This window comes from Artibeus jamaicensis, unplaced genomic scaffold, assembly GCF_021234435.1.
Source record: "Artibeus jamaicensis isolate MK-2021 breed Jamaican fruit bat unplaced genomic scaffold, CSHL_Jam_final contig_1832, whole genome shotgun sequence".
Lineage (NCBI taxonomy): Eukaryota > Metazoa > Chordata > Mammalia > Chiroptera > Phyllostomidae > Artibeus > Artibeus jamaicensis.
The window spans coordinates 5445124-5463410 of NW_026521362.1; the positions used below are offsets into that span (position 1 = coordinate 5445124).

General features: G+C 39.1%; 1 protein-coding gene across 1 annotated transcript in view; it reads left to right on the forward strand.

Annotated features, from left to right (window-relative positions):
- Positions 1 to 17142, forward strand: part of NEB (nebulin) — a 195660-nt gene extending 178518 nt beyond the window's left edge. The window contains exons 149-163 of the mRNA XM_053671780.1: positions 1492 to 1584; positions 2091 to 2183; positions 3190 to 3282; positions 5371 to 5463; positions 6430 to 6522; positions 7113 to 7205; positions 8812 to 8904; positions 9201 to 9293; positions 9612 to 9704; positions 10910 to 11017; positions 11124 to 11307; positions 11626 to 11718; positions 12635 to 12787; positions 13072 to 13178; positions 16354 to 17142. Coding sequence (XP_053527755.1) covers positions 1492 to 1584; positions 2091 to 2183; positions 3190 to 3282; positions 5371 to 5463; positions 6430 to 6522; positions 7113 to 7205; positions 8812 to 8904; positions 9201 to 9293; positions 9612 to 9704; positions 10910 to 11017; positions 11124 to 11307; positions 11626 to 11718; positions 12635 to 12787; positions 13072 to 13178; positions 16354 to 16527 — 1656 coding nt within the window. The 3' untranslated portion in view covers positions 16528 to 17142. The remainder of the gene's footprint in view (positions 1 to 1491; positions 1585 to 2090; positions 2184 to 3189; positions 3283 to 5370; positions 5464 to 6429; positions 6523 to 7112; positions 7206 to 8811; positions 8905 to 9200; positions 9294 to 9611; positions 9705 to 10909; positions 11018 to 11123; positions 11308 to 11625; positions 11719 to 12634; positions 12788 to 13071; positions 13179 to 16353) is intronic.
- Positions 17143 to 18287: the final 1145 nt, after the last annotated feature.

An 18287-nucleotide genomic window follows, 5' to 3' on the forward strand; every position in this document is an offset into this window, starting at 1 on the left:
GACATTCGCCGTCGTCCGGAAGACCCTAGGTAGTCTTGTGAAGTCTCTGTAGCCTTCTCCCCTCTCTTCGAAGATTCCTTGTCCTGTGTCCTCTGCTCTCTCCTTGTAAATGCAGTGTGTGTTTAAGGTGCTAGCCGTCATCTACCTACAAGGCTAAATTGTATGTCAGGCCTGTTCTCTAACAGGAATTTCAGGTGCACGTGCACACACATTCTCATCCATAAACAGATTATAAGCAACTGCTGGACACTAGCAAGAGACTGTGAAGTTTGAGTAATAGTTTATGGCTGATAAAAGGTGAAGACCTTATATTTAGAGATCGTTCTAGTCCCTGGAGGACTGAATTCACATTTCATTTCCATTAGAAAACACTTGATACTTCTTTTGCATGTCAATCTTGTTATTTAGACCTCATTCCCTCTCACTTCCTGCTTACACTCTGGCCTCCTGGTGCTTGAAGCTTCCCTTAGTGCGTCCCACTAATCCAAGAAAACTCGCCCATAGCTTCTTTGTCACTTCTCATTGCACATGCCTTTCGGACTCTCTTCTGTTCTGCTGCCCACAGTCAGTTCTGCTGCCTTGCTGGGTAAGGAAACGTAACTTTGTACAAGACAGTCCACTTTAATGATCCCTAAGGGTTTCCTTGTAATGTCAACACTAGTTGGTCGGTGATTTTTAGGACATCATCTGTGACAAAACACCCTCAATTGTCATGTTGCTCCCACCTCAGGTGCAAGTACACTATAGAATCCATCCATTTTAAAAGAGTTCATTCATTCCTTTAGGCTAAACATGCTTACCATTCAGTGTTAAGAGGAAGGAGGCTAGAGGTTCAGGAAGCTTCTCACTCTTCATGAAAATGTACAGTCCTCTGATACTGCCCCTAACAAATAGGGACTTACCCACATTAGCAAAATACCAGTTTACGTGACCAGCAATCACCAGTAAAAATTTCAGGGAAAGATGCCCCTCCTGAAGAAGTAGACCCCGTGAGCCTGCTCACATTAAGGGTCCCTACAGACTAGTGGCCACTTAGGAATTTTTAGCAGAAAATACAAAGCAAACAGAAAATTCTCAGTAAACTTCAAGGAATAGAGTAATCGCGTAATTAGAAAGTTTTAAACCAAGAAACCTATATATTAAGTTAAATAGATTTCTATTTATTGGAAATATTAAAGGCACTAAGACAAGATAATACAGAATAAATTATTTTTCATTGTTGAATTTATTACTATTTAGTGCATTTCAGGAACCCGCTAAGTGCTAACTATAGAAAATATACAATTTAGTGGGCAGTTTTCAAGGTAGTAAAATTACTACTTTTGAAGACAGAGGTGAATATTTGTGGAATTTCTTTTCCCTATTCCTTGAGTGTCATATTTGAAAGTGAGATTATTTTTATGAGTTTCCACCAAGTAGCAGACACGAGACTGTAATACACAGGATTTGCGGTCATTTTACCTTCTTGGGTGTTCTAATTATCTCCTACAGGTTATGTACAAAGAAAACCTGGGAACAGGCATTCCAACCACTGTCACTCCCGAGATTGAGAGAGTCAAACGCAATCAAGAGAACTTTAGCTCGGTATTTATAATTATATCAAATAAGAAACTCCATTTCCCATTAAAAAATTACCAGAATAACCCGTCATCCTTTTTTGAAAAGTAACATCTTAACAACAGTTCTGTGTGTGTTTTTGTCTGTGTGTGTCTGTGCGTGTGTGTGTGTTATTACCTGACCTAAATTATTGGGACTTACACACAGTGACTCACTTTCCTGATGGTACTTTAACACTTTCAGCAACTGACAAGTGTGAGCACTTAGATGTGAAATACTGTAAGTAACATTAATGCCAGATTCCTCGTCACTATACTCATATCCTATAACTCAGTGCTTTCCATTGTACTTCTTTATTGTCAGAATTAGCATTGTAGAGTTTATTGAAGTTGGAAGTAAAAGCACTATCCTTACTAAATATTATCACTAAAGAACTCCCCCCTCACACATTTCTCCCTTCCTTTAAATTTCTCCCTTCCTTAATCATTGTGCTCATTTTGAATGTCTTCTGGGTACTTTCTTGTATCTCACAGGTTTTGTACAAAGAAAACTTGGGGACAGGAACCCCAACAGCTATCACTCCAGAGATGGAGAGAGTCAGACGCAATCAAGAGAACTTTAGCTCGGTATTTCTTAGGGGACAGAAATAAACCCCCTTAATTCTTATTTAAAACTAGATTTTAACACATTACAAACATCTGATTTTTCTTCCTATAAAACTACTAAATTCATATTCAAATAATGATACCAAATATTATCTCAGTTTCAATCTAAATCTAATTTAGTATTTACTTTAGTTCTGGTGTGAAATTTTAACTGTTTTCCTTAAAACATAGCATTGATCAGTTTCTTTAAATGCCTGTAATACTCAGTGTTTCTTTCCTCACATCGCCCTTGAGTAACAATGGGTGTTTCTAACTGGTGGGGTAAATGTCAAAAGTAAAATCTAACATGCCTTTAAAAGGTCAACGTTAAGTAGAATTTTAGTGGTATTTATTCTGACTTTAATTTTTGTGTGTGTGTTTGTAGCTTTTCTTAAAAGAATGTGATTCTTAAATATTTTCGTTCAAAAGACAACATAGCAATCTTTAGTAACTCAGAGACACAAATTTCCTTGACTTAACTATTTTTGTATGCCACACTGGATATAACTGAGCTTTCCTTTGGAATAGTTTCGGGATCATTGAAAGCTACTATTTATTTAGCTTTTAATATTTGTTAATACTTATTTTATTCCCCCAAGCCTCTCTCTTTCATTCCCTAGTGAAATAGAGTTCCCTAATATCCAAATTAGAGTTACCAAAAACTCATTATGGATATTAATTTCAGTTAACTTGAATGCTATTTGGTAAGGTCTGATCCCTCTGTCATTGAGAGAAGGTCCATGTAAGTAAAGGACTTTGGCCTGTATCCAGGCCACTATGTCTGCATCAGTGCTACTGAGAGACATTCATCGTACTGTGTGTGACTAAATGTCCAAAGGTGGCCTATAGTTGTTCTGTTTCTTAAAGTTACTTAGGCCTTTTTACATAATTATGAAAACAAACAAAAATACTTTTAGACTATTTTAAAGATTACATCTACCTAAAAGATGGGTCCAGGCTGATTTAATTATTGGTTTTGTGTACACAGATATTGTACAAAGAGAATTTGAGCAAGGGGACCCCCATACCTGTCACTCCTGAGATGGAGAGAGTCAAACACAATCAAGAAAACTTTAGCTCGGTATTTGACAGAAGCTCCTTTAACTTCATATTAAAAAAATAATAACTTTCTATAAATCCAAACTTATGAGTCTCTTTAAAAATATCAGTTTAACAAATTCTTTTTTAATCTCATCAACTGAATCCTTCTGTTTTCTAGATCTTTAACACCTATTTGATTTTAACATTTTATACTTTCTGTAATTGTCCCTTAAAACTTTTAATTGGTTCCCTCCCTTTTCTTTTCACCTTTTATGTTACTACTGGGACTTTTGAAGTTAACTAATGTCCAGAACAACCCCAAACACTATAGCTCTTATTTATTTCGAAGTCTTTTTATTCAGTGTTTCTGGGTTAGCATTACAAGAAAAGACACAGGATTGAGGCTCCATGTAAAAATAGTGGCTTTTGTTTGGGAACAGGGATTACCTTAACCTAAATCCTGTCTGGATAAACAGCAGTACCAAGAAAGAAAATGGGTTGGTATCAGGACCCAAGGAAATCTCATCTTGATATTTGTCCTAAGCAATCCATTCCATGAATTATAAATTCAAACCTTCTGATTTGTTTTTAGCACACAAGTCAGATCATAAGCTCATATTTAATGTTATTTTCTCTTGTATTATTATTGCTGAAAACCTATAATCCTCAAAGAGTATGTGCAACATCTACAGAAGGACTTTAGATTCAGATATAAAAATCTGAATCAAACCCAATCAAATGTTATTAGGAAAACTTAGCTAGATTTTTTTAAAGTGTGTACGTGTTTTTTTTTTTTTAATTGTATGTATTTCTAGAGAGAGGGGAAGGGAGGGAGAGAGAAAGAGAGAGAGAGAAACATCAAACGTGGTTGCCTCTCACATGGCCCTCACTGGAGACCTGACCTGCAACCCAGTCATGTACCCTGACTGGGAATCAAACCAGTGACCCTTTGGTTTGCAGCCCACACTCAATCCACTGAGCTATACCAGCCAGGGCCTTACCTGAATTTTTTTTTTAAGGGGGATAGGAAGAAGTTTGACCCAAAACATTTTTTATTATCAGTTTAAATATTATCTTAAAGTTTGATTCTTTCACATAACTAGATTAATAACTTTTTAAGGTCCCATTGTCTTTTTTAAATATATTTTTTAATTTTTCAGCGACAGTTGACATATCCCATTATATCAGTTTCAGGTATACAGCATAGTGTTTAGACATGTATATAGCTTACAAAGTGATCACCCTGATAAATCCCACTGTATTTAAAATTTGTTTTCCTTTGTTTTTAATTACTATTTACTAACAATCTTTCGATTTGGTTTAAATTTTCAATGTCAATTAATATTACTTTTGGAATTTTATAGTCACTGTTTTCCTCATGAGTTTATTATTATTATTCTTTCCTTTGCAAAAGCTTGCATTAATTTTTCAAAATTATTTTCAATTATTTTCTTCTACATTAGAGTAAGTATATTATTATTTATAACTATTTAAGATCTCGATCACCCTAATGATCCTGGAGAATTTCTTTTTTAAAGTAAGCTTCTGTGTTAACTTTTAGACAAGTTGCATTTAGGTAAGTTGTCCGGTGGTGTGTGAAGTCTTTATGATACTATGGGAAAGAAAGTGCTGTGCGTTCAAACTGTGACTTGCAGACTTGACCACCACCACAATTTGAATTTACTCAGCAAAGACCAATTTTGCCACATTGCATAGGTTTGGCCTGGGGTTTTAAATATCTATTATTATGTAAACCAGATGTTCTGTGTAGGGAAAATAAATATTTGCCACTCTAATTTTAAAATAATAATCTTTCTTTAAAATTTTTTTCCGATTGTACACTAAGCACTTTAGTGCTCTTATGAAATTAGCATTTGTATTTTTTTAATTTCCTAATACAGGAAAGAAGCATTTAATATAAGAGTTAGACTAAAATTTGCGTGTCAGATACTCTGGCACTTTAGCCGAGGATGTACGGCACATGTTTTCGTCCAATCTGTGCTTGACTTGGTGAAGTTGTCTTTCCTGTTCAATGTCGTAGTCTCGTACTGGGTTCCCTACAAGACAGAGAGGAAAGGGCTGTGTTGACTGCTCTTGTTTTTCCTGGATGCTTTCTTGTGTTGTACAGGTGTTATATAAAGACAACCTCGGGAAGGGGATTCCGATTCCCATCACTCCAGAGATGGAGAGAGTCAAACACAATCAAGAAAACTTTAGTTCGGTATTTAAAAGAAAAAAAAATCTCTTAACTATTTAAAAAATATTTTAAAAATCTAATTAACTTATCCCCAATAAAAACTTTGACATGCCTCGTTTGCAACTTAATGCTACCATTTCCTATGAGTTAGATTCCCCATTTTGTTTAAACATTAATATGATCACTTGACTTAAAAAAATGTGTTGAATATTGTATCCCAGGCTTTAAAAGCATAACATTCCCAATGCCTAAGCACCCACATTTACCCTGCTTTGGCAAATTTGACCTGAACATAATCTTACAAAAGTGTACTCTGCGACAGTCAGACTGTGGGCCTCATTTCCTGTCCTAACCTTCCCTGTCCCTGCTGGTATTTGTACAAATGTTTTCAAGTTTATTTTTTAAATTTTCTTTATTATTAATATTATTATTTTTTGCATCTTGTCATTACTCTCTTTCACCTTAAAAATGATTAATTCTTCCCAACATGTTCACCCAAACTAAAAATTAAGTACTTGAACTTCTTTTGAAAGTCAGCGAAAGAAGCTGTGTGTGTACGTATCTTCATATATGCAATGTGTATAAAACCCAAGTGTCTTTATGTGGTTTATTCATAACATTTCCAAACCAAAAATAACTTCCTTGGTTTTCTTTCTCTCTCTTGCCCGTTTAATTTCTTCCCCTCCTCATAACAAGCTGAGAAAGCCTACTTGTTCCCCTTTGTGGTGCTACCCATGGCTGGAGCTGCAGGGATTAGTTCAACCAACACGGATTATAAAACTTTCTTATCTCTTAGTTTTCACTGCTCTTTCCTGCATTCCCTTGCTTTTAAGGATGTCTCTAGGCTCATCCAAGTTGAATCTAGAAGCTTGTGGAACTTCCCTTCCTTCGACTCACCCTCTTCCTCTTTGCCCCCCTGCTTCCCCTGCCCCACAGAGGGGGAAAGTGGCTGACTGCTGTCTCTGTTCTGGATGCTTTCTTGTCATACAGGTGCTATACAAGGAAAACGTGGGGACAGGAATTCCAGTCTCCATCACTCCTGAGATGCAGAGAGTCAAACACAATCAAGAGAACCTTAGCTCGGTATTTCGGACAGAAAGGGAAAAGAGATGCCATTTAACTTCATAGTTAAATCACTACTAAACATATATATATATTTTTTAAACCCATTTTGATCCCTTTGCTTCTAATATATCTCACTTAGTAAAAGGACAGGTGGACTTTTGCATTTCTATGATACTACTATTGACTCTATTTTTTTTTAAATTTCAGTTAATTCTGGTTTCTATTCCATCTGGTATTTTAAAATAATCTTTTAAATAAATGACCTTATATTTTAATTTGCTTGGATAACAATAAAACTGAGTTCTAACCATCTTAAATCCCCACCTGATTGTTTATGAGGTGCCATGCTCTTAGAGATGAGAAAATAACATGGATAACTCCAATAGCATTACCCACCCCCCTACCGGCTGCAGCTGAGGTCTTTGCACCCCAGAGGTGTTTCCCTGTTGCAGGAATGACTGCTGTTAAAGTAGTTCGTGGTATATGACTCCTGGCTTCTTAGACTACTGTGTAATTTGGTAACAAAGGAGCTGAACTCACCCTTAAAAATCTCACAACAAACAAAATGGTACTTATGGTTGTTTTCTGGATGCTTTCTCATCACACAGGTGTTATACAAAGAGAACATGGGCAAGGGAACCCCTTTAGCTGTCACTCCAGAGATGGAGAGAGTCAAACACAATCAAGAAAATATTAGCACGGTACTTTGGCAAGAAAAGAAAAAAAAGACTACTCTTTAATGATTTAAAATAATACATATTAATCCTACCTTTTAAAAACAGCTTAAATTTTGTGAATTTCTTTATTACATTTATCCTTTTTTCCTATAGGGTTACTCTTATCTTTAACCCCGTAATAACAAGATTGCTTTAATCTGTAATTTAAAATTCTAATATCAGGAAGTAACAGATTTTTCCAATAAAGTATTGTTTTGCTCATCTGTCCCCAAGCTTACCCTCTAGTCACTACCCCCAAGGTCTCTTTGTCTTGTGTACCTGTGAAATTTGGGAGGAGGCACTGGTAGGTGTGAAAGAGGCTCTTTCTGGTACATTAGAGCTGTGGGTTTTCGTGCCCATGCCTTTAGGTTCTAATCTACCCTGTCAGATTTAGACAAAGAGACCTTGGGGAAAATAATCCATTCTGTCCCTCAGAAATAATGACGTAAATTAAGGTTCAGTAATGTTTTTGGCAAATGGTTATCAATTAACTTAAAAAGGAAAGTGTCACTTGAACTGTTTTACCAATTTTTGTTCTTTCTGTTCTTTTGTCTTTTTCATGGTTTTTAACTGCTAACTTTGTAAACCATTTTCTGTAAGCCTGTGCTCTGTGACATTATGTATGTTGATAAATTACTGGGGTGGGGGTTGGGGTTTGTGTTGGGATGACTTCAGCTTAGTAGTGAGGAACCTCGTGGCCCCCACATCAGCACTGTCTGTGGCCGGCACAGTGCTCCGGACAACCTGAGCATGCACCCATGTAACCCGGGGTTTGTTAAACCAGATTGCCGGGTCCGGCCCCCACTGTTTCTCATTCTGAGTCTGGTGTGGGCCAGCAAATGCACATTTCTAGCAAGTTCTCAGATGATGCTGACCTTACTGCCCAGGGACCCCACTTTGAGAACCACCACTTTAACAGAAGTCTTCCTTTATGGTGGCATTTCCCAAAGCTTCCCTGTCCTCCAGAATGACACTGCAAAGGCATGGAAGTTAAGGGTTTGTTATGACATGTTAATGATTTTTATTGATTTACCATGATAGTGATATAATTTCTGAAAACATTTTCCCTTACTGATAAGTTCGATGTTGGGATAAACTAAAGCAAACTGCAAAACATAGATGATAGCAAGGAAAAAAGAGAAAAATCCTTTGCTTGTTTGAGGGCACATGTTTTTACTGAAGTATCTATATGAGTTTAAAAGTGTCCCCACTGTGAAATCAGGAGCAGCCTCAACCGTCTCAGCGGTATGCAAGCCCAGGCCCCTAAGTCCTGTTCAGATGATTTGTTAAGGGCTTGAAATTCATAGACGAGGGGGGAGTAAAGGAAGCCCCTCCTCCCCCAGGGCACCCCACGGTTCTGTCTTGCAGGCTGCAAGGGTGTCAATGCAGGGTCCCGCCCTGAGAACGTGTGTCTTGCTGGAACTGCCACAACAACTTCCTTTGGAAGCTTATTTCTTTCTGTCTAACCTCACTGCCCAAATGTTTTGGCACCCTGTGCCTCCTAACAAGTTATCTATTCTGTTTAATCTTTTGGTGACTGTAATTCTTTTCTTTTTCTTTTTGGCTTTGTGGATCCATTGGACTCGTGTAGGTTTTGTACAAAGAAAATATGGGGAAAGCCACCCCAACCCCTGTCACTCCAGAGATGCAGAGAGTCAAACGCAATCAAGAGAACATTAGCTCGGTATTGTCTTGAGAAACGGAAGCGCTTTTAATTTTGCAAAGTAACCCCTGCAGTTTGGCCTGCTCCTAACTCCATCCCAGGTTAAAAACAAGCAAAATGCCAGTTCTTTAGCACCTCTTCTAAATGACATACTACACTTAGCGTTGCCATTAACCATTTTTTAAGCTTTCTTCTTGAGAGCTATTCTCACTAATAATAATAGATTAAACATGGAATTTTCTTCCCCAAATTGCATTATATTTAACAGCCTGAAAATTGCCTCCTAGTGACTTTGGCTCCAACTTTGTATCTCACAGGTGTCATACAAAGAGAACCTGGGGAAACCGACCCCCACACCCATGACCCCTGAGATGGAAAGAGTCAAACGCAATCAAGAAAACTTTAGCTCGGTATTTCAGAAAAGAAAAGAAATGGTTACACTTTTTAACAAGCCTGGCAAACATGGTTATACCACTAATTCATCTCACAGTCTTCCCCACACTTTCGTTTATCTATTAAAATTATTCTTTACCCACTGAAAACCACCAGCCAACCCCTCCAGCCCAAACTTCACCTTTTGCTTCATACAATAACTTTTTAATGGCTTCATCTTCCTGAAGTGTTTCTTATGCAGTGTGATATAATTGAGCCGTAACACCAGCTAGATGATGATTTTCAGAAACGGTTTTCTGCGCTCTGATGTCTGGATGCTCTCTTGGCTCCTCTAGGTTTTGTACAAAGAAAATATGAGAAAAGCAACTCCGACACCTGTTACTCCAGAGATGGAGAGAGCTAAGCGCAACCAAGAAAACATTAGCTCGGTATTTTCTAGGACTACAAAAAAACAAAACAAAAAAACCCGGAATGCAAGACAACTTGGACAATAACACTTTAACATCATAAAAATGTGCTTTTCTCATTCAACTGAAAAAACACACTAAAATGAAAAAAAGAGAAATGCAGTATCTTGGAAAATAACATTTTAACACCATAAAAATGTACACCTTTTTTATTCTACTGAAATTTACAATAAAATTAACACAACTGTTTTTAAATTCCAAATGATCATACTAAGACATAACAAGTTAATTCCCAATGTTTTTTTCACCTCCTTACTTTACTCTGAGGTAGTTTTATGTAACCAACTGTAACACATTGACTTCCTAACAACCCTAGCCTTCAGATTCCCTTTATTTTTATGGTACGCTATGAAACAGGTAATACTCTGCAATGGACGCCTTCTCTGGTTTTGATGTTTTGGGTTTTTCATGTCGGGGGGACTTAGGTTTCTTTTTTGTAAATTGTTGTTCAATTACAGTTGTCCCCATTTCCTCCCTTACTCTCCCCCCCAACCACCCTCTCCTCCTATATTCAGTCCTCCCCCCTCCAGCGTCTTTGTCCATGGGTCCTTTATACCTGTTCCTTGACTTGCCCCTTCCCCATCTTTCCCCGTTATTCCCCTCCCTTCTCCGCTCTGGTCACTGTCAGTTTGTTCTTTATTTCTGTGTCTCTGATTCCATTGTGCTCACTTGTTTGTCTTGTTGATTAGGTTCCACTTACAGGTGACATCATAGGTATTTCTGTATTTGCATATTGGCTTATAAAATCTGGACATAAACCTACAAAAAATGATCACTTGTTTGAAAGGACAGTTCTTTCAAGTGTCAGTATCACATTTAGCACCAAGTACCATCCGACATGCTCGTGTTAGCGCTACAGTTCCCAGCAAATGCAAGAGACCACTTCTTCCTTTTCCTTTCAAAATCACATTGTGCCTCTTCTCCTTTGAAAATGAATGTTACATTTTCAATGTCAAAGCAGATCCTTTCTCCCTGGACACGAGCCCTGCCCACCGTCCTCATGCTAACCTGTGCCACCATGAGTCACGGGTCTTGCTGGGTCCCTTCAGTCAACTCAGCTTCCCACCCCAGCTCCTTCCGTCTCCATCTGTCTGAAAGGTTCTTTGAGGCTTCAGAATGAGGACAGCACAGTGACCTATATTCATTCATGGTTTCTCCTCTGTCAGGTTCTTTATTCTGACAGCTTCCGGAAACAAATACAAGGCAGAGCCGCCTTTGTCTTGGACACCCCTGAAATGAGGCGGGTGAGGGAGACCCAACGCCACATCTCCACAGTGAGTCGGGAACCCTTTCCGATTAGATGGCCAGCCCGTGGGAATGTGGGAGAAAGGAAATGATCACACCATCCCATTTTCACAAAGCAAATTCATGACATTTCAGGTGAAATATCATGAAGACTTTGAGAAGCACAAGGGTTGCTTCACACCAGTGGTGACAGACCCCATCACTGAACGAGTAAAGAAGAACACACAGGACTTCAGTGACATTAACTACCGAGGGATTCAGAGAAAAGTGGTAGAAATGGAACAAAAGCGAAATGACCAGGATCAGGAAACTATTACAGGTGACTGAGCGCTAGGGGGAGAAATTACCTTTAAGTTAAGGGGGTAGAAGAACAGAAGTGATATTATATCAAGGCAAAGGATAAAGACCCCAATCTGCACTCTCATTAGGTATGAAAGAAAATCTTTATTCATTTACAGTTTGCAAACCTGACCTCTCTTCTACCTTATCCTTCAATCTCCTCTGAAGAGAAAACATGACTAGAACCTAAGCTCAACTGGTGTTACTCAGTCCTCCTGTGATTAAGTTTGTACCTCCCTTTCCAAGTTACTGAGAATCCAAGAGCCCCTGCTCTGAGCCTTCATAATCTCCCTTTCAGGTTTACGTGTCTGGCGTACTAATCCTGGCTCAGTTTTCGACTACGACCCGGCAGAAGACAACATTCAGTCCCGAAGCTTGCACATGATTAATGGTATGTGAGGCCAGGATAGGATTGCAACTGAATGTCCCCATTTAGTGGGCTAGTGTCATGGCTTCCTGAAGTTCCTCTGCTCTGGGGTTTGCAGTTTCCCGAGTTGCCCCTTCAGCGTAAAAACACCTTGACGAGTGGGCCAAACTTATTTTCTAGACAAGTTTCATTGCTTCAGTGTAAGTCTCCATCAGGCCCCATTATTTTTTTTCCTAAAGAAAAAAGGGGTAGCAGATCTTTCTATTACAGAAATAATGAAAAAATGCATAGGCAAAGGGAAGAGAGAATGGATTTAACCTTCAGTAACTTTCGGAAAACTCCTTTATGTCAAGGAAGATTAGTCATTCAACACAGGAGAACACATGCATGTCTGTGTGCCTTCTATTCATGGTAAAAAGTAAAACAAGACGCAGTGCCTGTCCTGAAAGGCTCCACTCTCTGGTCCGCTGCCAAAGACGGAAGAGTAGATCGGGGCTCACACCCTGACAGTGCAGTTTGGAAGGTCTGGACATGATCGTGGGAGCACAGACAAAGGGCATCTACATTGACAGGGAGGTTAGGGGGACTTTTCTGGAGAAGTCAGAGGTGGAGTTTGAATGTAAATATTACTGTCGTTTGAGTGAGCCAAGATAAGGGGCTGCGTGGTGGGAAGGACTGATCTCAGGGCAGACTCTGGGCTTGGTAGCCTGGCTGTACCACTGAACTGTTCCCCGCCCTTTGGTAATTTACTTAAACTCTGACCTAGAAAAGGAGGATGATGCCATATGTCATAAGAGTTTTGAGGGTTTCATCCATGGAAATCTACTTAAGACCGTGCTGGGTAACAAACAAAAACCAATGAAGATTCAATTACTGTTAGAGATTACTGCCATCAAAATTTCATTTCTGCTCCCTCTCAAAATCTCACCCCCCGCCCCAGCCCAAGCTCAGCGCCGGAGCCGGGAGCAGTCTCGGTCGGCCAGTGCGTTGAGCATCAGTGGTGGCGAGGAGAAGTCTGAGCACTCAGAGGCTGCCGACCACCACCTGTCCACATACAGCAACAGCGGCATCTTCTTCTCTGCAACCTCATCAGGTACGAGCCGATGGCGCTGACCGACCACATGACCAGGCAGCACACTGGCACTTACTAGAAGAGATGCTTTGAGAAAAATGTATATTATAAGATTATACATATATAATCTTTCTTCCTGAATCACGGAGGGGCACATGAGTTAAATATGTCCTTTTCATTTCTCCTTTCTTAGAAATCATTATTTTTAAAGTGGGGGAAAAGACAGCATGACCGAGCTGCTAAACGTAGATTTAGAGATATCTGCCCATGGTTTCTTCTTACAAACTGTTTTTCCTTCCCTTCAGCTTACAAACACGCAAAAACCACCGAGCTCCCCCAACAACGATCGTCTTCGGTTGCCACGCAGCAGACGACGGTGTCCTCCATCCCGTCTCACCCATCTACTGCTGGAGTGAGTAATGACAAAGGGTCATGCAAACCGTTCTTGTTTTTTGATATGTGCAAAAGTAATTATAGGTGTTCTGGGTTTTTTAATGAAAACTGGTTTTCTATAATGCTTTTCCCCTCTACACATCTCAGGTTAATGGTAATATCAGAAAACTTTCATTACAAAGTTATGGTTAAAAAGCACTATTCATCCCTGGCTGGTGTGGCTCAGTTGACTGCGAGTCATTCTACAAATTGAAAGGTCACAGGTTCTTTTCCTGGTCCGGGCACCTGCCTGGGTTGCAGGTTTGGTCCCAGTCAGGACGCCTACGGCAGGCAACAAATCAATGTTTCTCCCTCACGTTGATATTTCTCTTTCTCTCTTTCTCCTTCCCTTCCCTGTCTCAAAAAAACTAACAAGAAAATTATTTTTTTATAAAAGCACTATTCAATGATTTTTTTAAAAAACCCTAAAGCAAATGATTTAGCTTATCACAAATTTGGGCTCTTTGGTCCCACCTACTAAACTAAAACCTGTGCTACTTGGAATCATTCTTCAAGAATATAGCAGTCTGGCCCTGGCTGGTGTAGCTCAGTGATTAAGCACACCGACCTGTGAACCACATGGTCACAGTTTGATTCCCAGTCAGGGCACATGCCTGGGTTGCAGACCAGTTCCCAGCAGGGGATTCACAACAGGCAACCATACATTAATATTTCTCTCCCTCTCTCCTTCCCTTCCCCTTAAAAATAAATAAATAAAATTTAAAAAAAAGAATATATCAGTGTGAATAATACATGTCACATCTTAGACCTCTCCTATTAATATATATTAAAGAGTTAAGTCAAATCATGTTCACAATTCACCAGACTACTTTATTTTTTATTATATTTCTTAGAGAGAGGGGGAGGGAGGAAGAACGAGAGAAAGGGAAACATCGATGTGTTAGAAAAACATCGATCAGTTGCCTCTCATATGCCCCTAACCGGGGACCCAGTCTGCACCCCAGGCATGGGCGCCAATCAGGACTCGAACTGGTGATCCCTTGGTTCGCAGGCTGGTACTCAGTCTGCTGAGCCACATCAGCCAGGGCTCAACCAGTTAATTTAAAATTCTGTTTAAGACCCTGGATGGCATTCATAGTATCATAAAAACATAATTCTTTAGGAAATAAATACTTGTACAAAGAAAACTATCTTTACTAAAGGATGCAAATGGAGATTCCAAAAAGTATTGAGAGCCATTATATTTCAGGAAGAAAATCTTGTAAAGTTATCATGTCTCCTAAAATAAATCCATAAATTCAAGGCAATTCCTATCCAATAGCATTTTTAAAAATTTTGTGTGTTTATCCTAAAATTTATCTGAAAGAGTAAAGGGGCAAGAATAATCAAATAAATATTGAAAATGACAGTAAGAAGGACTTAACCATGATAGAATAATATATATATATATAATGCTATTATAATTAAATATGGATTTAGCATGGGGATAGAAAAAAGAAAGATAAACTCCAAAAATGGATCTTAAATAATTATAAATCTTCATGGAAAAAAGCAGCTGGTGTAGCTCAGTGGATTGAGCACGGGCCTGCAAACCAGACCATCGCGGTTCGATTCCCAGTCAGGGCACATGCCTGGGTTGCAGACCAGTTCCGTGCAGGCCAATTCCCAGCAGGGGATGCATGAGAGGCAACCATACATTGATGTTTCTCTCCCTCTCTCCTTCCCTTCCCCTCTAAAGATAAATAAATAAAATCTTTAAAAAAAAAAAGAAAAAGAAAAGAAAGACCTCCCCAGAGAGGTGAGGCCCAAGATGGGTCTTAAAGATGATCAGGAGTTTTCCAGACCAACAAGCAAGAGTGCTCCCAGAAGAGGAAATTTATAAAAAAAAAAAAAAAAGCAAATTGTAAACTACTATAGCATACTACTGGTATGCTCCCAAATTGCCAAAATGAGAGCTATATCTGCAATATTATTAATGGTTTGCACCATTATTATGGTGCAAATCTTCTCCAAAACATGAATGTCCCCCTCCAAAGGGAATAAATGGCCACATATAAAATAGCACATTTTTTTACGAACACATACATATCCATAGTATTAATATACTATGAAGTTTGTCATTTGAAGTGTACAAGTCCAATGAGTTTTTGTTCAACAAAACTCATTTGTACAGTTGTTCAACGTGACCATAATGTAATTTTAGAATGTTTTCATCACCCTAAAGAATACCCTTGTATCCATCAGCATCACCCCCCCTCATGAGCCTTTCCCTCCGCCCTCTGCCTTCCACCCAGTGCTACGTAGGCATCCACTGAAGTACTTTCTGCATGTAGGTACTACCATTCCATAAAAATGAAATCATACAACATGTGATCTTTTGTGACTGGCTTCTTTTACTTAATGTTTTAAATTTCATCCATGTTGTATCATACATCGGTCCTTCGTTCCTTTTTATTACGAAGTAATATTGGTAATAATATTGGTATTTCCAGTGTATGGAAATAGCACTTTTGTAAAATTTATTCACCTTGGTGGGCATTGTAGTTGTTTTCAATTTTGGCTCGTATGAGTGGTGCCACTATGAATAACTATGTGTGCACAAGTCACTGTACGGACATGTGTTTTCATTTCTCTTGGGTAGAGACCCAGGAGTGGAACTGCTGGGTTCTATGGGGACACTATTTTTAACGTGGGAGGAGCTCCCGAAACTGTTTTTCAAACTACACATTTTACATTCCCATCGGCAGTTTATAAAGGTTCTAATTTCTCCCCATCTGCTCCAACATCTGTTATTGTCTTCTTGATTGTCACCTTCTGCTGCGTGTGAAGTGGTATTTCAATGTGGTTTTGATTTGTGTTTCCCCGATGACTAGTTGCAATGTGCATCTTCTCATGTCCTTATTGGCTCTTTGTATACTTCTTTGGAGAATTCAGATCTTTTGATCCCCCACTTTTTTTTGATATTGAATTGTAGAAGTTCTTTATATATTCTGGATAGTTACCCCTTAACAATATGATTTGCAAATATTTTCTTCTATTTTATGGGTTGTCTTTTTACTTTCTTGGTGGTGGTTACACATCTCTCTGAGGCAACTTAATTTCTGGAGCAAGTGATAAGAGACCTGAAGTTGGGTGTTTGGGTTAACGGTTGCAAATCTAATATATTTTCCCCTTGTTTCCATCTTCACAAATAGAAGATCTTCCGTGCCATGTATGACTATATGGCTGCTGATGCTGATGAGGTGTCCTTCAAAGATGGAGATGCTATAGTAAATGTTCAAGCTATTGATGAAGGCTGGATGTACGGCACTGTGCAGAGGACTGGCAGGACCGGCATGCTCCCAGCCAACTACGTTGAAGCTATTTAGGCATTTCAAAGCATCAAGCCTGTCTGCAGCACCTACAAGCCCTGCAGTCAGTAGTGCTCCAGTTTAGAGTCTCCACTCTTACTCAAGTCCTCAAACTCCCTAAGGTTTTTCTGTGTCAGTAAGATTTATGCTTCTACCATCCTTTAATCTGTCCATATATGAACCCAAATCATTCATATGAACCCGTTAGCATCACTAATCTGTCCAATTATTAAACTGATTTTCTTCCTCATTATCTTCTGGACTTGCACATAAAACAAGAGACAACATTAAAGGCATAGGTTCATTATTTTTTTTAATTGCCACTATCAAATTTTCTTTTTGGTTCTAAAATAAGTTTAATTTCAGAATAGACATTTTAAAAGTTTCTACTATACTATATTATAACTGTACCAGTCCAGGCCTTTCTCAATTATAAAAATGTTTATTATTTTTTTCTAAAACAAGAATTCTGAACATGTACACGTTAAAGAAAAATGGCAGAGATTATCACCTTTTCCTTGTTCGTTGAATGCTGATGCTTTTATTTCTAATCCAGTTCTGAAGTTATAAGTTGATAGTAAATATAAACTAGTGTAAACTAGTAACTAATAAAAGCTATAATTCTGCAACAAATGTCACTGATGGAATGAACATTATTTCAATAGTTTTATGATCTACAAGAAAAAATTTTAATAAAGCAAATCCCTTATACTAGATTTCACTAAAAAATAAACTTTAAAACAGTGTATTGTTAAAAATGCACAAATGTAGACTTTCTCAAAATTTGCAAACTCGCACACTTCAGCAAGTGTCCCTTATGGCTCAGCTTATGAAGTTTTAGAAACAGTGGGGGATCCAGCCCTAACCTCAGGGGATCTTTGTCTGCTGTACCCAGTGGGCTGGCGCACATAACAAAGGCACTAACTAGGCAAAAGGTAGAGTGCCAAGTAATGATGACTTAGTGCTCAAGCTTGCAGAGCACGCTTTCTAGAAAACAAAAGATCTGTCCATGTTACTTCAGAGCTGTGGTAACACTGCCATCCTCATGAGGCAGGGCAGTAAGGAGCCCGGAAAATTCCCTGGCAAGTAGAATAGGGAAATGGAGACGGATAGTTGATTCAAACTGGCCTTGCCCAGCACCCTGACTCACCTGCCTCCTTCTCTGTTGCACGACCACCCCCTTAAGCATTAAGACTTCAGGACAATGAGCTTCTGATTGACATCAAATAATCTTGGGAACAAAGCCTGCAGTCTGTTGACCCAGAGACAGAGTTGTGGACAAACTAGAGATAACATCAAGGCCTCAGTTGTGTTTCAGCTCTAGGCCCAGAAAAGCAGCAAAACCAGATGAGCAACACCATGGACTTCAGAACCAGTGGCAGTGACCAACAACCCCCTGCCCTAGCACTGACCAATCAGTGGAGACCATGACCCTGACTCTATATGTTCATTTTGATGCAGCAGCATATTAAAGGAAACACCTGGAAAGCTGATGAATATTCAATTGAAATCCTCCTGTGAGATCTTCTCTAAAATTCCTTCCTTTAGAAAACTGATAAGGACACTTAAGACAAAGGACCCAGGTCAGGCTCTCTCTCTAGGACACACCCACGCCTTCGTTTTTCAGGCGTGTACCTTTGCTTTCTTTCTCCTAAGCTCTAAGGGCCCCCCCCCCCCCCAGGGCTTGCAACCAGGCCAGCAGCAGGCAACAGAAGCTTGTCCAGGCTAACTCCATGAACCTGTCTCCAAGGGCTGTTCCTTGGCCTCTGTAACTTATA